Genomic DNA, 27669 nt, shown 5'->3' with positions numbered 1-27669 from the left:
CCCTTTCTGTTTTGCTGTATCTAACATCACGGTTTCTCCCATCTACACAGTTTTCAGTTTCACCATCCAGAACCCTCAGCATCAGACCATATCTGACACAGCTGGGTGCCCTTACTACTTCCACACACATCCTCACCCACTCTCACGCAAGCAAAAATAAATACTGGACAGGAGAAAACAAAAAAGAGCGATTAAAAGCCACCACAAATATGGCCAGTTCAGATTTAATCTGTTATAATCCCCATTCGCAGACCACCATTTTCCAGCTTGAGTGTTTCAAGCCAGGTAGTCTTAAAACTCTTGCAGCCCAGCTTTCAGATGTACTTAGCAATCACTGAAGTCTGTGGGATCTGCAAGTGGTCAGCACCTGAAATTATCCCCCTTTTAAAAATATATATATTTCAAAGGTGCCTAGCATTAGAGGCCTAAATTTGAAAATTCAGACCCCAATTTTTATCGCTCCTGTTTTGATCACAACTAACAACTCAGTCTACACCTTGGTGGACAATCACCTATTATTTGGACATGATTTTCCTGCTCACAGATTTCTACCACATTAATGCTGAGTGCTTTCAGATACAAGTTGCATCTAAGAGCAGGTTCAGTTGTGGTGGATGCTGAGTTAGTTCACCAGTTTTAAGAAGATTTTTCAGCTTTGCAATAAAATGCTCATGTCTTAGGCATAAAAGTTGTGCAAAATTATACTCTTTTGTCATGCATTTTTAGCAAAACTGCACTTAGAAGAATAAAGTGAGATTGTTCCAGACATTCTCTTATTACAACAAAAAGGACCAGACCCTAAGTAAGTGACCTGAAGTCTTATTACAGCTAAGTGATACAGTACAGTCTAAATACCCATCCTTATCAACAGGATGGCAACCAACAAGTTACACTCACAACACTCTGCAGATACTAAAAATATCAGGGACAGGCACAGTGTTATTTATCTCAGTCAAAATACTTTAAACCAAACCCAGGAGAGGTCTTAAAGTTCCATTAAAACTGCCACACAATACAAAAATGTCTCTAACATTTGGCTTCCTTCATCCCCGATAATTAGGTGAGATTTTATTATGCTCATCACATGCTTGCTCAGTGGTTCTCCAAGGGTCTTAGCACCTCTCTGTAGAGCATTAAGACACTTCTGTGGCTTTAGAAACAAAGACAGCTTCTAGCCAGTTTTAAATGTTTTGTCTTAGCAAGCATGATTAGATGCAGTGCTTCCATCACACTGAAGTTCTGTGTTTTCTGATTAGTAACTGAACAGGGCCCTCTGGCACAGATTTAATAATATTCCAGGCATCGTAATGCATGAGGCCAAGTAATGATTTTCCACTAACAGCAAGGATTTCATCTCCAGTTTCTATGTTTCCAGATTGCTCTGCAGCACCACCTAGGAGCAAAAGGGGAAAAAAAGTCAGTGTAAAGACAAAAAAAAGTAAACCCACAAAAATTTGCTTTCCACCGTGACAAACAGCACATAAACCATTTTTCCAACAGTGGCAATTTCTGTACAAGTCACTTATGTTCAGCTCAGCTCTAGCAATCTACCCCATGCTGCATTTCACAGAAGATGTTATTTTAACCAAGATAAAACCTTGTTCTCAGAAAAAATGGCTGTTTTTGAAAGAAGCGGCATGAGTGCATGAAATGTGCTCTAGGTTATCTTTGTAGCTGTAAGAAAAACAGGAGGTATGTGGCATGGACATATTTTCTCAAACAGAATTTTAACATGGTAATAAGCAGATAATGCAGTAGAATGTAAAACCTAGGGATGAACAAACCAAACACAGGTAGCAAACTTAGGACAAACACACAAGACACAGAAACAGCTCTGAGGGAGGGGCATACCCTTCACTGCTGATGAAAGTATGCTTTCTGTAACAATAATTTATCTAACATCAGCGTTCATGAGGAGGGGAAAAACACTGTATCTAAGGATATAAATTAATGAGCTTAAAAATGAAACACACTTCTTACCCTCAGAATCGATTTCTGAAGAGACGAAAACAAAAACCCACAGAGAAATTAATAAGCAATTCAGCAAATATCAGTTTGGTATTTTTCCTTGATGAGTGAACAAACAACTGAAAAGTAACCCTCTAAAAATCCTGCACTCCCGCAGCCTTATTGAGAGTTTCAGCTTCCTATAGGAAGTGCTATATTTTTCACTAATCTGAATTCCAGACTGAGACATATTAAAATCACAGCATAGTTGTGGTATTGGTTTCCTTTCTATACATGGTTCATGTAAGTTCGACTACCTGCTGACAAACAAAACATCCAAGAGTTTCTTAACAAGAACATCACATATTCTTGGCAAAAGCTAATACTGATATCTAATAAAAAAAACCCCAAACAATCCCAGACCCCAAAACAAAGGAAAGAAATAGGTAAAATTAATAATTGGGTATAATGCACGATGGTGCTTTGGAACCACACTGATTATCTGCACTGTGCTTCTCTTAGAAAAGGGAATCGGATAATGCATAAACTTCTCAAACCATTACATATGATATTGCTGCTGTAATTTAATGTCTAGAATAGTGGACAAGCCCAGGAAGGAACTGCATCATATTTAGTAAATCAGATTGCTCCAAAATAATTTACTACCAGATGTAATCCCTAGCCATTCCCAGGAGTGTTTTTTTTGCTGACCACTTCAGCTAATAAGTGGTAATAAACGAGAGCCACAAAAACCACCCTTGCTTCAAAAAAAAAAATTGAATCCAAGAATTAAGATTTCTGTACAATGCACAAAAGGAAAACTGGGATAATATCCACTGCATGCTTGTAGTACCTTTAAATACTCTTTTTACAAGCAAGGGCCTGTCTCCAGCAATGGAAGCTTTTCCACCATCAAGACTGAATCCCAAGCCAGCAGAGGTTTTCAATAATTCAATGCAGATGACATCATTCATATCCAGGTTTGGATCTGTGACAGAATATACACAGCATCTTGTTATGCAGTTAACAGTAAATTACAAGTTGTGTTTTGGTTTTGCTGCCGTGACAGAGCAATTCAGAGTTCAGTCCATATTCAGACTAGAACGTGTTCTAGTCACCCAGTTTCTCAGAAGTGAATGTGTATTATTGCAGCTGTGAAGGGGAGACAGTACAAAAAGCGTTTATGTACAGGGACATTTTCATTTTGCATGCTCAGCAAAAACCTGCCAAGGCATTTTTTGTGGCAAAAAAAGCTTAACAAACTTAGCAAAGACTCTAAACAACTGAAAAATTACAAAAATAGCGAGTGGGAGCATTTCTGTGTCTTTCATTTGTTCCCAATTGCTTATTCAATGAGCCACATCTTTTTAAATAACAGTAATGAATGAAAAGTTACATTAAACTTGTTCCATCCTCTTAAGGAAAAGTCTGTAATCACTCACTACTGTGAATAATAGCTCCTGGTCTAATATCTATGGAAATAACCATAATTACCTGTAGGTACACCCTGCCTCCTACATAGCAGGTATGTTTGGAACACAATATTGCTGTAGCTGACATAAAATATGATTTTGCTTAGGAGGAAATAAATCTACAATTTTAGAAAACAGGATCCTCTTTCCCCTGTGTGAATGTAAAAATCATGCAGTCCCCATTATCAGAAATTACTGCTACCGTTGTCTCAAACAATTTTAAATGTTATCTAAAACATTTGAAGATGTGCTTTGCCTTGCAGGATGGAATTATATCCTTAATAACCCAATACTATGTGGCTCATGAGATAATGTTGCCCCCTAGTGCCTGCACCCGGCAGATATTCTGCATTTGTCAAGCTGCAGGATGCATGGGTTTCCAGGGTAGAAAGGGATTCTGAAGTAATTACATATATAATATCCATGGGAGCAATTCCAGAAAGGCTCATCCATTCATTTACAGAGCGCTTCCTATTTCTTTTAAGCTGTATTACAAAGATGTATTATAAAACACAGTGAAAGCATAAAACAATAAAAACTGCTACAGAAAAAAACCAACCCAAACAACTAAAACCCAGTAATGATTACAGCCAATAGGTTAAAAATGTGTGAGTGGCAGCTCCATGTCCTGGTTTTGGGGTGGTCTGAGCTAAGTGCTTGGTATTGGAAGCCACATAATCAAAACTCTATGCAATAAACTGTAACCACTTCCCACTCTCTCGCAGGAGCACAGGACTAAGGCAGGTCTCCCCTGCTCCTTAAGCAGCAGCATACACACAGGTGCTAAAGGGTTTTGTGTCTTAATTCTACAAAAAAAAAATTTGAGAGATCTGTTTGTAACACCCCAAGTGCAGCCTCCACGCTGAAATGCTGTCTCGTTCCCAAACAGGAACTTACCATTCCACTGATACATTACCACTTAAACCATTCAATTCCTCGCTTCCTATGGGATGGCTGACTTGGATTTGGCTTAGTTCCATTTACTGTAATATCAAAATCATTTTTTCTGCTTTTTTTTAGTAGAAACCGTATGAAACCTGCTATTACAAAGACTGAGTTCAGTCCCTATGCATAACAAACTGCACTGCTTGGGGTTTTCTTTGAGGTTGGGTTTTTTTTGTTTCTTTTTTGGTTGTTTTCTTTCATGCACTGACTACTGTTATTACTTAAAAGGATTTTATCCTGGATTGGAAGAATATGTGGAATCACTAACTTTAGTAGAAATTGGATTAAGTCCTAAATGTCCTTCTAAGTTTCTGCCTAGTTATTAAAAAAAAAACAACACACAAAACCAAAACAAAACACAAACCCAAACTGTGTTTAGACTCCAAAGAGAACAAATGATATTGAAAGGTAATTTCATTTGCTTACTTCAATCACATAAGGCACAGATGCTTTTAATCTAAAACACATGGACATTTTCCCTTCAGTCTGCTCTGCAAGGGAATCCTTCCAACTGTTCTTGGACAAAGATCATACCTGTTCCTATTTCCATGGAAACATCCTTTCCAGACCCCACACATTTTCTGCCAGTAGCTGATATCTCAAGTCTGGAGGAACTGTTTGCTTTGTTTTTTTCCTTCTGGATGACAACGACTGTGTATTTGTATAGTCTTGCCTGATGAAGAGCGTTCAGGACATCCCCATGGACTGAGCTCGCAAGAGACTTGCCATTGATTGACAGAACAAGATCTCCTCGATGTATAGTCCCTTCTTGAGATGCCACTCCCTTTGAAAACACTCTGTGGACCTACAAGAAAGATTTTAACTTTAGGATGCTTTAACCTCATGACCACACATAGTGCTGTACAGGCCAAGGTGAACACAGAGTCCCTACCAAAGTCTGCAATCAGTACCCACTGCTTGGATATCAAGCACACGACATTTGCTCCAATGAGCACCCTCAAACACTAAGGGCTCAGTGACTGGACAAGAACTCCAGTTAGGGATTGGGGGGAAAGCAGAGGAAAAGTTGCTATTACTGTGTGGTCATTTCTAAGCCAAAGACAACCGAAACCAGCTAGAGAATGTAATGTCACAAATTACTTATGCTTTCACTGAACTCCTCAAAGGTTTTAAATTAACATACTTCCAAGTGACACACAGGTTAAATCCACATCCGTGATACAGCAAACACCAAGAACAACATTGCTGTTCGCGATACGCACTCCCCAAATTCCTACTGGCTGGGACATGCTTGCATCCTGTGCTGTTTTCAAATGTGCTCTTCTGAGTGGTGCCCAGCATCTGTGCAAAGAAAGGCTCTAACTGCCTGCAGCTGTACAAGTATTTAATTGTCCATCTCAGTTTGGCTGATCAAATACCATGCTAATATATGTGAAAGGTTGATTTAGTGGCTTGAAGTGCATTTTTTTAGAGAAAAAAAAATATTCAGAGTGGATTAAATTTTGAGTAAAGTCCAGCAAGTGCATCTGAGACTTAGATGTGTGCCATTTACATAAAGGAACTGACTAAAAGTCTCAAGACCCAGTATTTAAAGACTTGCCTATCAGGCATTGTCATTTTAGCAGCCAGAATATGGTTTTCCACAGACAGTTCTAGGTTTGAGGGGCAAAGGCTCAAGGCAGCAAATCTGCGGACACAATTCTGCATGGCATTTTCACTAGGAATTTATCCTAATACCCAGACCAACACTGAGGAATCAGAAGCGTTTTGGCTCCTGTTCCCTCTCATTGCGGGGCCATGCTGACATGGGCACCTGCCACAGCCCTACAGATCCAAAAAGATAAATTTCCAGCCAGTCTAAGCAGGCATTCAAAGCTGGAACAACATCCTCAATAACAGATGTAGACACCCAAATGCAAGAGGTAAGTGGAACACAGGGGTCATGTCCAAAACATCTGCTGCCGTCCCTCACATGCTCAACTCCTCAGTGCCTTGAAGCTCACTAGGCATTTCTAGTTCTGCACCCAAGTGTGGGCAGAACAGCCCATCTAAGCAGCTCAGCACCCAATGCCAACCCTAAATCCCCCTGAGACCCAGAATCCTTGTAGGTCAAGGACATTAAAATGTTCTCCACCTGAAAACAACATGCTTTACACACACTGAACAAAGAGGATCTGGAAAGAGCAGGAGCTGATGCTCTTTTGGTCTCATGGCTAATGGCATTCAGGAGAAAGACTCAGCCTGAGAGAGCTCAAGATCATATTTTTAGGTAGTGTCCCAGTCTCTAGGTGAGGAGCTCTCTGGGATGGGACACTGCTGAGCCTCCCCCTTGCTCACAGCTGACAGTGCAAGTGTTTGGGCCAGAGCCAGGGAACACCACCTTTGCAGAGAGAGAAAAGTCCATTCCCTAGACTGTGGCCATGTTCTAACTCCGTGATTGCTTAGTGTAAAATACATATACTTACATTGGTTTTGTCTAAGAGCAAAAACCAGAAGATTCCTGCAAAGGTTGATGCAGACCCCAAAGATGAGGACATACCCTTCTAATCTCAGCACTTAATGGATCTCTCTCTTTCAGCGCAGAACTTAAATGCCTACATTGTGTAAAGAAACTGTCACAAGGGACACCAGTTGTCTCGGATTTTTCTGTCTCACTGATCTGTTTCTGGACAGTATATAACTTGCTTTGTAACGCTTTTTACACACCAACATCACTTAATGGCACACAGTATCTTTGGTTCAGAATGTTGCATAAGATTTGAAAAAAAAAACCCAACAACTCAACAAACAAAACAACAACCCTCATTTACTGACCACCCACAGGTGTTAATAACACTAAAACAAACTTGTGACATGAAATCCAGAACATTTGCTGAGGTCTCAAACAGTCATTCTCAGGATTTGCAAAATCCTTCAAAAACTCTGCTGCACCAAGTTTACTTTCAAGGGCTGGGAATGAAAATCTCCCCTAAAAGGTTACACGCACTGCAACCGCATGCAGAATTTTACTTACATGCATAGAGTTTAGATTTAGCCAATCCCATCCAGCAACAGACTTCTAAAGACTGAAAACATAATTGGTATCCATCTCCAATAATAAAAATCACGCTTCCCAGACACTCTGTGATTTCAGTAGCAGATGGGACGCAGCCGCCTCTGAGAGCCACTGTTTTATGACCGTGAATGACTTGCAGTGAGTCTTGATAAACAAGTACTTGATCTAATCACCAGCCTGCTTTAAAGTGAGCTTCACAAAAAAAATTACTTGCAGCCATCACTTACTGTGACTGATTTCTGTTCCAGATCTATTCCTCCAGCAACACTAAATCCCAGGCCAGCTCCTTCTTCTTTGTGCAAGACTACGAAGTATGTGTCTTCTTTGCTCTAGCAGAAAAATGGAGGTGGAGAGGAAGGGAAAGGAGAAGGAAAATAAAACCAAAGATCAAAACCAAGTTCCTGCACAAATGACAAATTCCCAGTACCTTCAGATTATGGCAGGTGAAAAAAGCAACTCAAAGAACTGAAACTGAGACATTAAATGCATTTCTGTTCATGCTACAGGTGAGCAGCAGCCATATAGGAGAACTTAGGGGACAGCAAAGGTTTCTTCAGTCTGCTCAAGGTTAGAAAGCGAAGTCAAAATTAGGATAATGGAGATGTATTAAACCTTGGGCAGCCTAATTTTCACAGGCTGTAATCAACTTTGCACTGCTCGACATTTTGCAGTCAAAACTCAATACTTTCCACACACCTTTCGGGACCAAGCACTGTACTTTCCAGGGAATTATTAACACTTTTGTTATCCCTGTTCTCCTTCCTCTTGAAAGCCACTAACAAAGATATAATGCAGGGCAGTTGCATCAACCTCTTCTCAGCAGTGCTGAACAGTCTTGCAAGGGGCAGTGGCTACAAACTGAAGCTTGGGAAGGTTAGGTGGGACAGCACGAAAAACTGTTTCACTTGGGAGATGAAAGTAAGGAGCCTGTTAGTGATCCAAACAGGACTAAGCTGTGCTGGTGTGGAAGTGGAAGCGTCTAGCACAGGAAAGGGAGTGGTGCAGGTCTGCACCAGGGCTGAACTTGGTTCCAACCAGAACAAAGGTGTAAAGCTGATTTCTTTGAAGTGATGGCCTGTTGCCAAAATACAGATTTTGCCATGAGAGAGAAGTCATCCTGTCCAGCAAGTCTGGTGCTGTCTTCTGAAGCATTATTAGGACAAAACCAGACACTATTACAGAGACCACATTTTGTGGTGTAAGGTGGACTATAAGCAGGCATTTGGTGGAGCAAGGGGATAGTAACCATCTGTGGGGCAAAGTATCAGAAGTGGGGAGTAGAAAGCAGGTCTCAGCTTTTTCCCGGGGTCCCATCCAACATCAGCCATTTCCAGAAACTGCCAACACTAAAATTAATGGCATATCATTAGAAACCAACCTCTTAATCTATTTAGCATTACATATTAGCTCACTAAACTCAGCATTTTACCTCAGTGCTTGCCTTTTAATTTTGTTTCAAAAAGCACAGGGAACCACAGATTATTATCATTTTGTGGTGAAACAACAGGCAAACTCTTGGTCTCATTGTATGCTTTTCTGCCACATAGTGGCCCTGGAAGTTTTTCTGCATTAGAGGCATCCCTGCAGTGCATGGAGCCAATGTCAGAAACTGATGCCACCCTGCTGCACACCACTGACCCATCAGTGCTCAAGGAGAGGAGTCAGGGCTGAACAACCTTAGTCCACAGTCTTCTGTATATGTTAACACCCTTCTCACCTGTACTCAAGGGATAACAGCCTTATATTAGGCTAGGAATAATAAAATCAGTTGAGTATCTAGGCTAGCCCCTTTCAAACTGCAGTGAGGGGAATGGAAACATACACATCACAGAATCACAGAATGGCAGGGGTTGGAAGGGACCTCTGGAGATCATCTCATCCAACCCCCCTGCTTGAGCAGGCACACCCAGAGCAGGGGGCACAGGAACGCGTCCAGGCGGGGTTTGAATGTCTCCAGGGAAGGGACCCCACAACCTCCCTGGGCAGCCTGTGCCACTGCTCTGGCACCCTCACAGGAAAGGAGTTTTTCCTTATATTCAGATGGAACTTCCTGTGTTCCAACTGGTGCCCATTGCCCCTTGGCCTGTCGTTGGGCACCACTGAAAAGAGTCTGGCCCCATCCTCTTGACATCCACCCTTCAGACATTTATAACCATTGGTAAGATCACCTCCTCAGTCTTCTCTTCTCCGGCCTAAACACATATCTTTGACCAGGAAGCACTATAGCAACCCTTTTTGTTTAAGAGATCAGGTTCTTTTGAACCTTTGCTACCACAACTTAATTGGCTTACACAGGGGAAGAAAAGCAAATAAAAATATCTGAGACTCAGATGTTAGAGGGTTGTGCGACGACCACACGTCCTAGGCCAGCCAGCAGCACAGTCTGAACCCTGGCTTCCCCTTGCCAAGGTCATGCATTTCTTCCCCCCCAACTCTCAATGCTGTCCTCAGCCAGCATGTGTACGATGGGGCACAGAGACCTGGCTATGGATGCTTATTGCTTTACTTGGCACACAGTGGACACTCAAGGCCATCAGTGATCACCTCTGTTTAGCCTGTTAGCCAAAGATCATCGGTCATAGAGATTTAAACAATAAAATGCCCATATATTTTTTTAATACTGGTAGCACTTATTACATGCTAACAATAAATTCAGCACTGTTCAGAGCAAAAGATGATGAAAAACCCTTCCCAGGGAAGCTCTCAGTCTGAATCACGCAGTCCATCTCATTTTTCAGCAATTGCGTAACTATGAAGAACTCTCCTATTGTCCATTTAAAATCAAGCATTTGATTAGCATAAAATTTTCCAGCATACGTGCCATACTGGGCTCAAATATGAATAAGAAACTATGCAGACAAGGAGTGCATTCCAAAAAGCATTCAGCTTTATAAATATTGGAGTCCCCAGGCTTTGAAAAGTGGCATAAATAAATAATCTCTCCAAGACCTCATGCAAAATACTTTAAAGAACACTTAATTACCTTTGGCCAGAAGTATAATCCAATTCTAATTTTATCAGTAAACCTACCAAACCCTTTTGGCTCACCAAGCTCTTGGGACTTTCAAGTGTTAGCTATGCTGTCCCTGGAAGGAAGTAAAGCTGGATATTTTGGGGAGGTCCTGTTCCCCCCAGCCTGTTCTGCATTTGAAATAGCAACCTTGGTGAGTAAGACTCAGGAACACTCTAAATGCAGCTCAGCCAGCAGTTATGCAGACCAGATGGCAATTTCCCCTCCAGTGCTGTCATTATTTTATCAACTTCTGTTCTGATTTTAAAAGGATGTGGATATATCCCAAAAACACAAACACAAGCACTGCAAACAGGGAAGTAATGTTCTGGCAGGCGTTTCACTTTGGAGGCTTTTTTAAACACTTAGATAATGAAGCAGGTAACCTTAATGCAATAACCAGTTTTCATGGAAGAGAGCAAAAAGGTCACAGGAGTCTCTTACAAACCCTCCAGCAGCTGCTTTCTGGCATTGCTAGCCACCAGTTCAGCATTAAACAAAATAAATTACATTTCTGTGATCGCAGCTTCTAGCAAAAGTTGGGTGTTTCCAGCCACAGAGAAGAGCTTCCCTTGCACAGTGGGGAAAATTAGTCTGACCCAGATGGTTAGTGGAAAGTTAAATTCTGATGTGCAATTATTGGCAAACCCAGGAGTTTCTCAGCTGTAATAACGACTCAAATGGAGGTGTACTTCTCCACTTAAAATAGGTCTATTTATTGTGGTTCAAAACTGCTTTTTCAATGGACAAACAACACCCTTTCTTATAAAAAAGTGAGTGAAATTTATTATGGGTTTACAGCAGGCATTCAAAAACCAGCATTAGTAAAATTACCATCAACTCTAACCTACCACAGGACTACTGGAGGGGCTCCGAAACTCTCTGAAAGAGATTTTACCTGCCATTAAAAAACCCTTAAAAATACCACCAATAATCTAGTTTTATTGTCCGCTTTTTACCTTTACTTGTGCTTTGACATCTTGGAGCATAGCAGCAATGTCACATTTTGGTAGTACTGCTGACAAAACAGATTGCAGTTTTTGCTGGTCCAGACTTGAGACAAGCAGCTGATCCAAGCTAAAATGAACAAAATAAATAAAAGACAGCTTTATATTTCTAGACCATGTAGAGAGACATGTCAGGTATACAGTGTAGGTTGCATTAGGGTAAATGATGAAGGGCCAGCTCATTAACAAACAGAAATCTTGCAAACAGGTGAGAAATGGTTAATGCTGGGAGAATGGGAAGGGGCTGAGAAGACAATTTAAGAATAACTCTGAAAATCAGTCCCTGTTCTGTTCCCCTCCTCTTTCCCCAATGGTTTTAGCAACAGACATTAACAAAAACAATGAGACAGCTACATCTGAAGACTGCTTCTGGCAGGACAACAAGCTCGTTTGTCACTGCTGGCTGTGCTGGCAGCCAGCACTGCACAGCTTCCCCTCCATAGCGGCTGCCATGCCATAAGGTGGCCAAAAACTGACCAAAACCAGCCTCAGGGGACACAGAAAAGGGGCCTGGCCCTGCCAAGATAAAGTGTTTCACCCTGTACTGAAGCACAGCCGCCACCAGACAGTGGCATAGTGGCTCCGAGCGATCAAAAGCATGAGGAACAGCACCCCGAATTGTGAGGGCCAAAGCTGAAATGTTCTTTGGGGCGGACCTGGGACAATGGGGAAGTTTTGCCTCGGGAAAGGCTTGTGGGGATGAAAATGAAACAGTGGTAGCAAAGCTGACACCAACCTGATGGACCAGCTGTTTTCTGAGTGCTCCCCATCGGGAGAGCTGCCATGGGGCACGTCATCATCCGAGGCAGACCCTGGTGTCCCTGAGCCGCTGTCCCGAGGGCTGCTGGCACTCATCCCCATTGCACCCACCTCTGCAGGGCCGCAGTGGGATGGTGGGGCTGCATCACTCCGGGCAGGTATGCCCAGGGCTCTGCGGGGAGTGATTTCCAGCTCCGTCTTGAAGCTGGCAGGCTGTGGCGGCCCTGAGAAGCCCTCTCCACACAGCTTGTCCAAGTCGGGCATGCTGAGTGCCCTCAGCTCCCGCAGCCTGGAGCGGGACAGCGGTGGCCGCCCCAGACCCCGGCTGCGGCGCGCTTGTGATGCCGAGGGGGGAAAAGCTGCTGCATCTGCCCCAGCGCCGCCCTCCTCGCTCCTCTGGGGCTTTCCTTCCCCCTTGCTGCCCTCCGCTGCACGTGTAGGCTCTGCGCTGGTGGGAGACTTGGCCACGGCGCTGGCTGGGCTCGGGCTGCCGCCGTAGGAGCTCAAGCTGCGCCGCAAGACCCGTGGCGTCTCGGTGGGGCTGGCTGAGGCAACCATCCCACCACAAGACCTCCTGGCGAGCGGGGACCTCGTGGCTGAGCGTATATCGATGGCCTTCACGATAGGCCGGTCAAAATTTGCCAGGTTTTCAAAGGATTTGATCCTCTGTTTGACAGAGAAGGATGAGGTAGGTTCATGCGGCCAGTTCAGTTCGTAGTAGTAGTAATTCCTCCTGAAGCTCCTCAGCTTATTCGTGGTGGGGCAGCTAACGGAGCTGGCTGAGGGGGACGTATCATGGACCCTCTGGGTGCTTTTGGAGTCATATGCCTGCTCCTTCCCACTCTGGCCATTTGGCAGATTGAGATGGACCATCTTTAATGTCCCTGTTGCCACCTGGTGGTATTTCTCCTCTGTGGCGTGGCCCTGGGGACCTTGCATGGGATGAACCTCTGCAACATGGCAGCCTTCCCTCAAGTGACCTGATAACTGGGCTGGCATCGAGTAAGTCCTTGTCACAGGTTTCGACAAGCAATAGAGACTTCTGTCTCCAGCAGGATCCGCTTTTGAGAAGTACTGTATGGTCCCCATCTCTTCAGTCAGCTGAGACACTTCTGTGTTTGCCTCTTCTGTCTTCTCCAGCAATGGCAGTGGCAAAAATGATGCCGGTGAGGAAGAGGCGGAGGAGGAGGAGGAGGAAGAGGATGATGAGAGCTTCACCTCAATGAAAGTGCGCTGAATTTCCTGCCCTTCCAGCTGCTCCTGCTGAACTGAGGGGGACCTCATGGAACAAGAGCCTCCAGCAGATGGTCCTACGTTTTGCAGATCTAATTGCCTAAGGTCATTTGCACTGCAGATGCTCTTGATTGCCTTCAGGCCTGTTCCGGGGTTCTCACTCCTCCCTTTCACATATTCAGCTTTTGGTATCCCCTGAGGAGATGAAGTGACTTTGGACTGACTGTCTCTGGCTCTGAAATCATCCACCTTAACACCCTTACCCTGACACACTACAGGCTGCATAGAGACTTGATTTTCTTTTGGCTTTCCCCATGTCTGCTGCAGGTCTGTTAGCTCCCCACAGCCACGCTTTGTTTCGCTGCTCGCTGCTGGGCTGCTGGTGCCATTCATAAGAGGCAGAAGTGAATCTTCAGAAATGGCCAGCGATGGTTTATTTTCTAGCTCTGACTTCAGAGTCCTTGAGGGTGATGAAATGCTCTTTCCAGGATCTGGGCTTGTAGGTGAATTACGGGACAATGGTGTTTTCTTCCCCAGCAGTTTAGGGGACAGCTGTGGAGAAACAGAAATCCTCTTCTGATCAGCCCCACTGACTTTGGTAGGATTAATGCTGGGAGAATCTGCATTTGTCTTTGCTTTGCTTTTGATGCTGAACCCTTTTAGCTTTGGTCCTGCTTTGGCCTTCTGGTTATTTAAAAGCGTGTCCATTATATTTTTTTGTGCCATTCCCTTGGACTCCTGACAGGATTTTTTCTGTGAGGATGGGCTGTGTGGTACCGCAGCTCCTTTGCAGTGATTTGAGCCTGAGCTTTGGACTTTTCCATTTGAAGTCCTTCCTGAAGTCACAAAGTTAATTTTCTCATTTTTCCCTGGCAAGTCATGAGTTGTATTAGCCTTTGGATCTTTAGATCTAGTGGGAAAGGTAGACCTGAGTGATATTGCTCTTGATGATGATGCATTCACGTGATTGCTGTCTGGTTTAGACAAGTTGGACAAACTATTGGTTTCTTTCTTCGCTGAGCAATAACTAACAGCATGATTACAGTCCTCAGCCACTGTTTCACTTTCAGAACTGGATCTCAGCTCATCATGACATCCTTCTTTCTCAAGCAAGTTGCTCTCCAAGCTGTTGACATTTCTAGCAGAGCAAAAGCTTATCTTTTTGCAGTGCAGAGACCCTTCCTCTTCAATGGATTCACAGCATTTCATATGTCCGTTACTGTTCCCCAAACCCATCTGTTCTTCTGTACTTAAGGCACCATTGTTACAGAAAGAGTAAACTTCAGGGATACTGACTGAATTCTTTAGGATGTCTTTTTCTGGCAGGAAAACCGAGGAAGGAGAACACAGGGATGCAGAGGACACATCTGAACACTGTGAGGGACGTGAAGTGGGACCACTGTGATCTTCCAAGCCTAGTTTATTGATGCTTATCTCCAGTGACCCACACATTGCACAGCCCTCAGTTTGCAAAACTTTGCTGCCACAAGGGTGCAGTGGGGACTGAGAGGATGAGCTTGCTGCAGCTGCAAGACGCTGCTCCTGTGCAGGCTTCTGCAGCTCATCATTCATGCAACAAATCTCAATTTGCTCCTCATCTGACTCCATTCCAGCACAGACTGCAGGGGTATGAGAAACAGCGCAGGGCCCAAGCAACGCCTCATTAGCACTGTCAAAGGTTTCTGTGACAGACTCTGCGTCCGAGTGAGAGTCTTCTGCAGCCCCATACATAGACTTTGGAAATGGGTCGTTTCTCTTACCTTCCAGAGAGTTTGCTGTAGGCGACTCATCCTCATTTAAACTGCTAAAATTCCTAGAATAGTTATTTAAAGAGTTTGTGTTCACAGTAAAAAGTTTGCCTGCATTAATGGAGTCCAACACAGACAGCCCCAAAACCCCTTCTGCATTAGCTCCACAATTCATAGTTTTTTCCAGCAGCTCTTCCTTGGGTGGTTGTGGCTCAGATCCGGGACAGCCTTCGTCAGTACCACAGCAGCACATCGTGGTGTACTCATCTCGGAGGGGGCTTTCTGCTCGCGACGGGGTGCGCAAAGCCCTGTTCTCAGGAGCACCCGTTTGGCTGAGCAAGTCGTCGATGTCAGTGATGGGGACGGCAGCGCAGTCCTCAGCACGGCTGCTTTTCAGGGTACCTCTTTGCACGTCCTTGCTCGTGGCGTCAGGTGGCACTGTTGTTCTCTCCACTGCACAGCTGCCACCAGCATTTTGCAAACCTGCTCCTTCTTGCATCCCAGCACTCAGTTCTTCCTCAGCGGCGAGGATGCTGTTGACATCAGCCTGATTTTGACTGTCTCCCCCTGGAGACAGGATGAAGTTTGTAAATCTGCTGACAGCTGTAACATGATAAAAATAAATTAAAAAAAGAAACAAAATCCGGTCAGATATGGGAAGTGATACACAAACGACTAGGTTTTATTACAAAAATAGACACCCATATAGTCAGACTACATGTTTTCCTTTTGCTCTGCACTCCTCTTCTGTAATGATGTTTACAACAACTCTAATCACAATGCTGTGTATTTGAGGAGCACACAGGAGGGAGCAAACACCTATCTAAGGTGAGCAGACATGTGCTGTTTGATTCTATCTTGGAAATTTCAGCAGTCAAGCAGCCAACTACCAAAGTGTCAGTGTGCCGCAAGTCAGGCTGAGCAGTACTGCTCCTCATCACTAGTTTGACCGAAGATGTCTCCAATAGATTGCAGAGTACACAAAGCCCTGGCATAGCAAAGGTGAACAGATAACACAGTGATGAGCTGTGCATAACTACCTTGACTCTGATCCTCTCGCACTTCTGCAGGTGTTTAATGTGACACGCATGGGTGATGTTATACATGCATTAGGCATATGGGCTTTACGGGATTTCTGGCACAGACCTTTCCTTGTTTCCAGTATGTGTTTAACCCACTCTAGGGCATCACACTGAGCTCCCTGTCACTGCTGCACTCCAACACCGGTTTTCAGCTCTTCACCCTAAGCATGTGCTTGCACCTTTCTGCACTGCTTCTGGAACACGCATCCCCATTCAAGCTGCTTTACAGTGGCCAGTTACTACCGGATGAGGCCCAGAAAGTTCTGGAGAAAGAGGGGTGTATTCACAGTCAGCATTCTTTCCTGCACATTCAAACATGCCAGCACATCTCTCTAACCCTTGCACAAACCTGCAGGATTACCCACACCATGTAACTTAGGTGCCCATGTTAAGAAGCGCAGGTTCCTCCTGGAGTCAACCCAGGGGAAGGCATCTCAGAAGAGCAATTTGAAGCAGCCACGTTAGGATTTTAAGTACTTCCCTGCTTCAGCATGCTGCATCACACACTGAAGAGACCCTCTTCTCTGCCAGTGGGGCAGGGTGAGGGGAAGGGGAAAGCAGAAGAGTTGCCTGACAAAGGAGTGCCAGTGTGTCTCTACCCCAATGCTATCGGTTTGAAAAAGCCACAGCAATCTAAGGAAACAAGAACAGGACTCTCTGCCAAGCCAGGAATTCCTTAAACAACTGGAACTGAAGCATCTGGAAGCACTTTAGGCTCCCAGGTATTAATAGGTACACAAAGATCATAAGCTAAAACGAAGCAAAATATTATGTTCTTCCTGAATTTGAAAAGTATGCTTTTCTTTTTCAAACACTCATTTCCACACCACATAATTTGTACAGTCTGTGGGGATGCATATATTGCTGTAGCAGCATAAATCAGCCCTGAGCAGAAACTAAGGAGGTATCAAATGTTTCAAGTCAAACTAGAAAAATTTTTATTAGAAACATGCAAATAAATATTTTGATAAGATTCTAGTTTTCTTGGGTCTTCTGATTCATCTTTCTGTATGTTAGATAATTCTGACACATGAAAGAGAAAGAAAGAAAAATGTCTTTTATTTTGTTATTGCCCGTTCACACAAACACTATTTAAACTTCAGCTTTTAAGACAGAAATTTGTGATTATAAAGTGTTAATATATTTACTGAACAGGCACAGCAGTAAAACAGGCTGTCAGGACAGGGTTGCTGCTGAGTTAGCTCCAGGTCTGCAGGAAGTGACTCAGACCGCTGCAAATGCTGGCAGGAGGGACATATACTGTAAGTGGGAGCTTCGAGCACTTCACACCAGAGGAGGTTTGCACCCCTCATCGTGGTGCTAGGAAGGATGATGAAGCCTCGTTTGGTGATGAAGTGCTTTGCCTGTCACCAATGCAGACACAATGTAACCCGTTTTTCCTCTGAATCAGTGTGGGAGGCTGAGGCAGTAGAAGATCAGACACAGCTGATGTAAAGGAATTTTCTTCACTGGTACTTGGAATAAATGGTATGAAACCAAAACTACTCTCTCACCTGATGCTGCTTTCTGGACCTCCAGGGTTACAGATGTGGGAAGACACTGCATAAGCAAGCAGATTTCCTCGTACGTCATCTTACTGACTGGGATACTGTTGATGGTGGTAATCTCATCTCCTACAGCCATCTTGCCCCTTGATCCCTGATGCAACGACAGATCCAAGGAAATTATAAATACACCTTAGAAGCCCTGTCACAGGGTCAAAGATTGCAGGGAAGCAATTAATGGCTTATGAGCAACATTCCCTATTTCACATCACCACAGATCACAGGTACAACTGCGGTCAGTTTGCCAATATGTAAATAATAAGCCTACTGTGCTTTTGCCAGGAGAGGAATTAATGATCAATCTAAAACAGGAAGGTCAAAAGAGCTGCTGGTTCTCTGAGAGATCAGTATTAGGATGGAGGACACAGCCCTCTTCATTAGGATGAATTGGGACGGTTCAGTCCTACCTTCTTCAGGACTGGAACACTGTCTATCATTTTTGCATTTTATGTATGAATTATATTCCTGGTCACAACTTCCCATTGGACCAACAGAACTCTCCTAAATAACCATATTGGACAGGGACTAAGGTCTTAAGGTAAACACTAGGTATGTTTCTAAGCACTGCACAATAAGTCAGAGAAAAAGGCAGGAACAGAACCCAAATCCTCAGCTCTCACAGTCCAATTCAAACTGCTACGACATATCCCCTCTTAACCTAGCAGCCACTAACTAGATTAAAAATGCTACATCCAGCTTTGTACACCAGAGTCATTCATAGAATTATAGAATCATAGAATCGTTAAGGTTGGAAAAGACCCTTAAGATCATCAAGTCCAACCACTAACCTATCACTGCCAAGTCCACCACTAAACCATATCCTCAAGCACCACGTTTACCCTTCTTTTAAACACTTCCAGGGATGGAGACTCCACCACCTCCCTGGGCAGCCGGTTCCAATGCCTGACAACCCTTTCGAGGAAGAAGTTTTTTCTAATATCCAACATAAACTTCCCCTGGTGCAGCTTGAGGCCGTTTCCTCTCGTCCTATCACTTGTTACTAGGGAGAAGAGACCGACCCCTACCTCGCTACAACCTCCTTTCAGGCAGCTGTAGGGAGCGATAAGGTCTCCCCTCAGTCTCCTCCAAACTAAACAACCCCAGCTGCCTCAGCCGCTCCTCATAAGACTTGTTCTCCACACCCTTCACCAGCTTCATTGCCCTTCTCTGGACACGCTCCAGCACCTCAATGTCCTTCTTGTAGGGAGGGGCCCAAAACTGCACCCAGTACTTGAGGTGCGGCCTCACCAGTGCCCAGTACAGGGGCACGATCACCTCCCTGCTCCTGCTGGCCACACTATTGCTGATACAAGCCAGGATGCCGTTGGCCTTCTTGGCCACCTGGGCACACTGCTGGCTCATGTTCAGCCAGCGTCAACCAACACCCCCAGGGCCTTTTCCTCCAGGCAGCTCTCCAGCCACCCCTCCCCAGGCCTGGAGTGTTGCACTTTCTGTACTTTTGCATCTAGGTCAGCAATTCCACATCCAGCATGAAGGAAGTATCTACACTAGTATGCGCATGTACAAGATGCAGAAGAGCAGTACATTACTGGTACTTCCATGGCTCTTGGCAAACCTCGCTAGCACTGCAGGCCTCCCAGACTTGTATAACTTGTATAACATAGGAATATGTGCATATAAAATAATGAACGTTTTTACCACCAGGATTTACTTATTTGTATTTGCCTCTGGTAAAAAGAAAGGAACCAAAAGATTCATATGCCCTCAAAACTGTGGGGATCAGTCTACCTCGGTAGATCTGCCTCTTGACTTTCTTAGTTTTGAATCAGCTAGGGGTGCACTTCTGAATAAGAAACACTTCATTTAACAGCAGCTTCAGAAAATATGGGATGAGTCATTTCGCCCAGCAGAGACAAACATCTCCCTTGCACTTACTCTCAACAGATCACTTGCATCACCTTTATCATTATTATCATCATCATCATCATAATACCTGCAAAGTGAAAACAAATCACAACAAGGTAACCCAAATTAAAAAATTACCATTTCTGCTGCTCCACCTGGCCGCAGACCTGTGACAACGACTTTTAAGGGCATGGCCTGGATTTCCAAATCCAGACCAAATGACTCGTGCTCATTGCGAACCAGAGTGACTATTTCACCCTGGCCCTGCCCGGCCCCATCAGGTGCTTCACACTTCTTGCTGTGAGGGAGCGTCCTCGCAACAGGCTTGTTGTAAGAGCCATGCTCCTCTGTCCTCTGTCTCTGAAGGCTTCGGCACTCAGTGCTCATCATGCTTTTAACTCTTGTGACTGCTCTGTGCTCAAGTTTTGGCGACCTCTTAGATTCAAGTTGTGCTTCCCGGAGCTCCTTCAGACTCAGGCTGCTGAGACGAACTTCAGGCACACTTGAGTAATCGAATGCTATGATGGGGAAGAAAGGAGAGTCAATTTGCCCCAGTGTGCTGTCTGCAGACTCCACAGAGTTGCTGAAGACAGGGGAAGACACCTCCGTGCTACTATATCTAGGTGACTCGCTGTCCTGGCTCTCATCATCAATTTCTATGGATGAGGTTGTAATGACAATGCCAGCATCCTCCTGGCTCTTTGCCCGCTGGCTTCTTTGCAAGTGGGAACTTTCATCATCATCACTAATGTCACCATCGTAGAAAACAACCCTCCTCTGTCGATGAAAGGGGCTGCGGGCAGATTTGGGGCTGTCGCTGAGGATGCCAGGTCGGACAGACTCCATGTGCTTGTTGTGAAGGCCGGACGTTCTCCCACTAGTTGGAGAAGCCAGACCATTTGCTTTTGCCACTCCTGCTTCTCTAGCAGCTAGGAAAAAAAAAGTTATGCTTTAATTGCATTTATAGATTATTTTTAATACCATATATCTGACTGCAGCAGAGTACATGTGGCTCTGTTTGCAGAGGAAGCTTAAATCTCTTCTCACAAAGGAAAAAGCAGGTTTTTCACACCCTCCCTCTAACTACAATAAACAGCAAGAGGGATGGCAGATAGCTCCACAATTTATGGGTAATTCCTGAAATCAGTTCATGGCACATCTGGTTCTATTTTCAGTTTATTTCTAAATTATGACCCAAAGAAGAAAGGGACATAAATTCACAAGTGTATTTCACTTTAAACAACAGAATTTCTTTCACATTTTGCTTGTATCTACACTCAGGGCTGCCTGCATCAACTTACAGAGAGTGAAAAATGCTTTCCTGAACAAAGACACAGGCACATGACAGTCAGTTTCAAATTAAAGACTAATAAACCCAAGAATCATTTCCACATCCTTCTTAGAAAGAACTGCATCTTATTTTGTAGAAGGTTTCTTTGCTTTGTTCTGTTTTGTGGGTTTTTTAAAATGTAAAAATGCTTTTAAGCATTACATAATGAATTTCCAGAGAAAAATAAGCTGGAGACAAAGACATTACTTGAGAAGCACAGGAAAGGGAGAACAAATGTAATATCCTTTGAATTTGAAATCAGGTGCATGTCAGTAAGGAAATATAAGATTCCTTCAGTCAAGTACTATGGGGAGAAAGACACATATGCAAAATATCTGATATAATATTGAACATTTGATTGTTTTTACACTGCTGTATGTGACACTGAAATTGTGTATTTGAGATAGCTATGAACGCTTTCATTTAAATGTAATCAATCAGATGATCATCAGTCATTTGAAAAAAAAACCTGCAGTGCTGTCAATCTAGTTTCAGCCAAACCAATCAAATAAAGTCATTTTCACGTAATCAGAGCAGCAATTTGGACAAAGTACCATGGAAATGGGCATTTATGTGCATTGTTGTAAACCCCTTCCATTTTCCAGAATTTCATATGATCAGCGTTGGCTTGCACTAAGCTGCCAGGCACTTCTTGCCAGCACAGGAATCTCTGTAAGCTCTGCTATAAAGCAAACCAGTGCTCAGTGACTCTCCCCCCATTAACCAAATGACCAGACACATTTCCATTGCTTACTCAGGTTGCCAGGAAGAAGAGAGCCATCATCCAACAAACTGTTTCTGCTCTTCTGACGGAGCTGCTCTTCGTCACAGGAGCCGGTTACAGCATCAGAAAATGGGAGCTGGCTCATACCGTCGTGTGAGAAGTACTGGGAAAGCTCTGCCTCAGAGCTGACAGATCCCTGCTGAAAAGAAATAAGGCTGGTGACTGGCTATTAGCGATGCTTAAAGGCCCTGTCTGCATGCAAGCACCACAAACTCAGCTCACATTACCATATCAATAAAGGAATTTTAAAGCCAACTTTTAAAATAGAGGACTTGTCAGTGAGTTGAGAGCTCAACTGTCAAACTTGGATAGCTGAAACTCTGCACATCAATACGTTTTTAGCCAGTATAATAAATAAAAAATTATTCCAAATCCCACCACTTAGCAGGTGTGGTTCAACGCAGAAACGAGGGGCGAAACCATTCACTTGTATAATTCCCTTTATACACCTTCTGCACTGAAAGAAGGGAAGGGTTTGTACTTCTGGACACAGTTTGTATGGCTTCTTTGGCTTTCCCAGGAAAACTAGGGACTTTTCCACTGCAATGGCTATATAAGAGAGACCAAATGCTCAGCCTTCTGCCCACAGGATCAGGTCTCTCCTGCTAACTTCATCTCTGTGTCCCACAGAGCAGGGGTGCCTTCGAAGTGGCAGGAGGTGGGAGCCCACAGCTTTCCCTGCCATACTCTGCACATGGCTCCCAAAGGCTACAGCCACACAGACAAACAGGAGTTTGCTGCTGTCACGGCTTAAATGTGTGACATAAGAAACTAACCCTCTTTACAGAGCCCATGTGACAGGGAAGGAGCAAAGAGGTTTGGTTTTGAACTTCTTGTTCAAGTAAGACCTTCAGTAAAAGCTGAATTTGAAGCAGATGCTGTTTTTACTGCATCTAATCCTTTTACCCGGCTTGCTGGCTCCAGGAAGCGTTTCATAGTCCAGCTGAGGGGAGATGAGGTCTCTCCTTGTTTGGCCTTCACACTAGGAGATGGACTTTTTTGTACCGCTCCTGTTAAACACAGCTTAGTTAGATGCCAAAAATTAAAGTTGTGGTTCATATATCCAAACAAGCTCCTCAAGCTCTTCATTCACCATCTGTGCTGGTGGCTGCATTTGAACCCACTTATTTATTATCTGAATTATTTTCCTAAAGTGAGATTTATCTAACGTTTCACAAGCTCTCCCTCAGATCACGCGCAACCTTATCACAGAGACATGTTGCACCAGCCAGGCCCAGGACAGAGCTATGAACAAGAGGTGAGCAGGATATGGTCTTCCTCACCTGCTCAAGCAGGCTGCTAACCAGGTACAACCTCAGAATGCAAATTAGCAGCCACTGGCAGGGTTTACTTCAAAAAAAGGTCTTAGCTGACACAGACATAAAGAGGATAACTACAAATCTAACATTTATGTCTAAAAATCACCTTACTAGTCACTCTGCCATTGCCAAGAGTTTGTTTTCATCTTTAAGATTGTAGGAAGTGCTAAGTGTGGAGTTCAAAAACATCAGACAAATGCCAAAGCACACATTTTCACATGACCCCAAAGATGACAATGGAGTTAAAGCAATATCTGGACTTCTGCCAATGGACAAGAAGACTATCTCTTTTTTGTTGTTGTTTATGTACACATGCATAAGTGTACATAGATGAAGTTGATTCCTCCTGTCCTTTCTGTACCAGGACATTGTCCTTCCCATTCATCCTGAAGAGAGGATAAAGCAGACGCCTACTTTCTGATCTTGGCAGCCTAATGAAACAAAGCAAGTAATGAGCTATAGAGTTGATCCATCTGAACTGGATGGTTTTGCTAAAATTTCTGCAGTGGACAGAGTGATTACACCCCCTAAACTGTTCTGCTGTTTTGAGTGTCCTTGAAATATTCATGTGCAAGAGCATGTCCTCAAACCTTCCTGCATCTGGAAAAGGACTCATATTAGGAGAGAACATGCTGCTACCTGTGATGTGAGAGGAGCTGGCATCCTTGCTCTCTCGGTGGGTAGTACGTGCGATCGCTTCATCCATCTCCTGCTCAGAAACCTAAACTCAAGTGGAAGACAGTGATTAAACTGGGTAGGTGAAATGAAGATAAAAGTCTGACCACTTATCACTACAAAAACATGATTCATTTCAGATATGCTACTATTTTTAAAAATACAGTAGAGAAGACCTAGCTGAGAGCTTCTAAGTCCAGGTCCCCTGATTCAGACTACAGAAACCAGGAGGCAGCAGCCTGCTGACTTCAGGAAGACCACATCCAAGTGCCACATTATGCAAACAAATAAAACAACACTAGACTTAAAGAAATCAAATCAAGCCATTACAGCACAATTTTAACTCAGTCAAGTGCTGTACATTGACTTATTGAGAAAATATTACTTTAAAATAGACAGTCTGCTTTGTACAAGCGCACATCAGCAACAGAAGACATTCTACACTTAACCTACAGGAAGAATACCAGACTTCCCAAGATATTAGCTGTCTTTTTAATTTTCATTTCTCCTTGCTTTTGAAAAGGAAACCTAAATAGGTAATTGGTAATTAACGTTTCTCTGGTTTAAAAATAAATACTGGTTTACCATATTTGCTAATTTTGTCCTGAATTACTGCCATGCGCTTATTTCTTATTACTGGAAAACTCCATATAATTTTATAACAGGAACAACTAGTCTGCAGGAATATATATTTAAAAACAGAAAGCAAGTTAATTCTGTCAAAAATTATTTCTATACACATTGCTTTACATGAATTAAAATTCAGCATAAATAGAGACTAGAAACTTGAACCTTTCTGAACCATGAAGATTTGAAAGATTCCTAAGCAAACTCAGCAGTTTAAACATAGTTCAAATGCCACATTCACTCAGAATAACAAGAAGAAAGAAAATTTTGCGGTATTTCTCTTGGAAGTATATGAAAACACTGAAGTGAACATATGCAACAACAAAATGTACTGTGGACCTTTTGTGTCATAAAATGAGACATTAAATATAAAAAACGTCTAAACCAACATGAGCCACTGTAGAAATACATCTCTGTTTTCAGCCCATGGCATGACCTTACGGCAAACCAAAAGCCTCCGGGCTCCTGGAGCACAGGGAGTTTCTACAGGGGATGGACCAAGCCTGATAGTATGATCCAGGACCTTTACACAAACATTTGGGTACAAGATGTCCCAAGAGTAAAACAAGGTGCTGGGCAGACTGCAGTATTTGTTTAAAGCTAGCCAACAATCCACACTTCTGCAAGCTCTGCCTGTTTTGATTTCTAGCATCCTTTACACCTCAGGCAGATCAAATGGGAAACGGACAAGCTAATTCCCAACTACAATCTGCAAGCTGGGTTATTATTGAAAGCTAATAAAATAACATAAAATAAAATACACACACACACTTCTGTAGATCCCCCAGTGCTGTCAGAAAAAGGGTCACAGTGACAAAATGATAAATATGGGTCCCCATACGGACACTCCTTCAGTGATCCAGCTACGAGGGACTGTGGATTCAATCTGCCTTGGGGGAAGAAATGTTTTAGGGTCTCTCAAGCTCAACTTTTAGCTTTTCTTAGCATTTCTTGGCGAAGAATTTGTTATCATTTTAAACACCACTTATGGAAAACTGTAATAGGAGCCACTTAATAGTTTCCCTCTGTTACTGAGTAATAGCAAGCAATTAGCTCAATTCAGTTCATCTTCTCAGCAGATACCTGGTTAGGTCACTCATTGGTTTTCAAGCCACCACCACAGCAAGGTGAAGGAGAAGGAGAGATCGCAGGCTCCATTCCATGGAGTCTTTATTTGGTGCTACTTACAGACTCTCCAAAAAGTCTATATGCCTTAATAATGCAATCAAATTGAACGACCATGCTGGTTCAGCACAGCGTACAGACTCCCTAGAAATACTGTTATCTTAGGCTATAAGCCCAATTCTTACCCCATCCATGCTTACCTTTAACTAACGCAAATACGGCGTCTTTCTTTTTAGCAGCACAAGGCATCGCAGCAATGATAATAAACTCTGGGCAGTAGACCCCTATTTGTCTATTGTTTGTATATTTGATTTAGCAGAAAATATGCAATTAATTATAAAATAAGAAACCTGAGTTCTCCTAGATATGGATTTATTAAGGCCTCCATTTGTAGTTACAAGTTCAAAAGTCAGACCTCTCTGAACCCACTAATTCAAATATTTTTACAGCTTCATTCCTGTTTAAACAGGAAGGTTTTGTACACTCATGAAATTCTTTGAAATATTGAAATAAAAGAAGTTGTTATTCCCTATAGCTTGGTTAAAAAGCTTTTATCTTCTATCATCAATTTTTAAAAATTGCTTGAAAACACTCACTTTGTAAATGCAGTCTTATTTCCAAATTGCCCTTACACAGTTTTCACAGTAGCAGTACATTCCAGATCCTCACGTTTTAATTCCTGAAGGAAAACTTTGATCTTTGGACAGATTTTACTTTTTTAAAAGCAGTATTCCTACTACTTTAGTATAGTTGATCAGTTCAATCTGTTGATATTTGTATTCCTGGCCCTAAATTATATTCTACTCAAAGACAAACTGACTGCAAAATAACTTTAAGGAGGAAGAAGACTCATGCCATATTTGTGTTGCCACTTGGTCCAAGTACCGAGAAAGACGGGAACACTTCACTCGAGTAGTTCCAGGAAAATTGCATTTGATCAGTGGGTGACTAAGTGAAAAGCAGCAGGGACTGTCCAGCATTGCTACAACTTACAAAACTGGAAGGCATCATTACAATCCTGACTTCTTGCACAACACATGCCATAAAGAAAAAAATCCAATATACTTCATTTGCTGCTTTCCCGACAGCAAGTCTCAAATTACAGTGCCAGAATAAAACAACCCAGATACACTAACACATTCTTTCCTCACCTTTGGGTTAGGATGGCGACTAATGATAAGGCTGACCGGACCTGGACCACATTCGCTCAGGATGGCATAGGCTTCACTTAACGCTGCGTGACGCAGGCTCACTGAATCTGCCTCTAGGATCTGGTCACCCCGACTGCAGAGAGACATACAGCCAGTTAATCACATCCGCCTTCTACAAAAACATTTATGCTTTCTACTGATGGCCAAGCTTTTTCAAAGATAAGTGCCTGGAAAAGATCTGGCTTGCAAAGAAGCTAGTCTTGCTCTTGCTCCCAGTGCTGTGAATGCTTTAAGTCCTGTTGACCTCGGGAGGGAGGTCCGGAGATCTCATCTGTACTTACTGTCAGTGCTACAGACCCTATTAAATCAACTGAGAAAATTAGCTGCATTTGGACCAGGGTGAAAGCAAACTTTAATTCCAGTTCTGCATTCAGATACTTGTTGAGCACAGAAGAGGAAAAATTAGATTCAGATGGGCTGATCCTTCCCATCATATTAAGTTACTTAACACAAACACTGATAAGAAATTCATTATTTACATATGAGTTTATGAAATGACTCCAGGAAAAAATTGAGCACGATAAGCCTGTATTTGCTTCATATTAACCTGTAGAACCCATTGAAAAGACAAAAAGAAAAAACGAAAACCTCTGAGAGGAAAGCACAGATTGTTTAGTTTTGTTTTTCCAATTTCTTAACTCTTGCACATGGTACTCAGACATCTGGAACTATTCAAAAGAAAAGATCGACAACTAGGGATACCATTAAAGCATTCTCCATAATTACTAAAGCATTTGCTTTAAATAGACATTTTGAAACAATCTACTACTGCTGATTTACATGGGGCTACTTGTGACAATGGAAGTGAGTTTGCACTGTGAGTCCGCACACACCAAAGGCAAAAAGGCAATTGCACACGGCAGCCTTCAGCAACCTGTACTTCTGGTACAGGTTCAGGAAAGCAAAGGGTGACCTATCAGTTGTGTAATCATGTTGCTACTCTGTCAT

General features: G+C 43.1%; 1 protein-coding gene across 3 annotated transcripts in view; it reads right to left on the bottom strand.

Annotated features, from left to right (window-relative positions):
• Nucleotides 1-209: 209 nt before the first annotated feature.
• PDZD2 (PDZ domain containing 2) overlaps nt 210-27669 on the bottom strand; it is a 140862-nt gene continuing 113402 nt past the window's right edge. For 2 of the 3 annotated variants that reach the window (XM_075078272.1, XM_075078274.1), the window contains 12 exons: nt 26662-26794; nt 23723-23804; nt 22671-22774; nt 21735-21903; nt 19789-20579; nt 17734-17878; nt 12134-15740; nt 11350-11467; nt 7608-7709; nt 4899-5169; nt 2801-2935; nt 210-1393 (listed from right to left, as the gene is read on the bottom strand). In XM_075078272.1, coding sequence (XP_074934373.1) covers nt 1227-1393; nt 2801-2935; nt 4899-5169; nt 7608-7709; nt 11350-11467; nt 12134-15740; nt 17734-17878; nt 19789-20579; nt 21735-21903; nt 22671-22774; nt 23723-23804; nt 26662-26794 — 5824 coding nt within the window. In that variant the 3' untranslated portion in view covers nt 210-1226. The remainder of the gene's footprint in view (nt 1394-2800; nt 2936-4898; nt 5170-7607; nt 7710-11349; nt 11468-12133; nt 15741-17733; nt 17879-19788; nt 20580-21734; nt 21904-22670; nt 22775-23722; nt 23805-26661; nt 26795-27669) is intronic. The other variant, XM_075078271.1, reaches the window with a different exon arrangement.

Source organism: Phalacrocorax aristotelis, chromosome Z, assembly GCF_949628215.1.
Source record: "Phalacrocorax aristotelis chromosome Z, bGulAri2.1, whole genome shotgun sequence".
Lineage (NCBI taxonomy): Eukaryota > Metazoa > Chordata > Aves > Suliformes > Phalacrocoracidae > Phalacrocorax > Phalacrocorax aristotelis.
The sequence above is the reverse complement of the archived record's forward strand: the minus strand, read 5'-3'. Positions and strand labels throughout refer to the sequence as shown.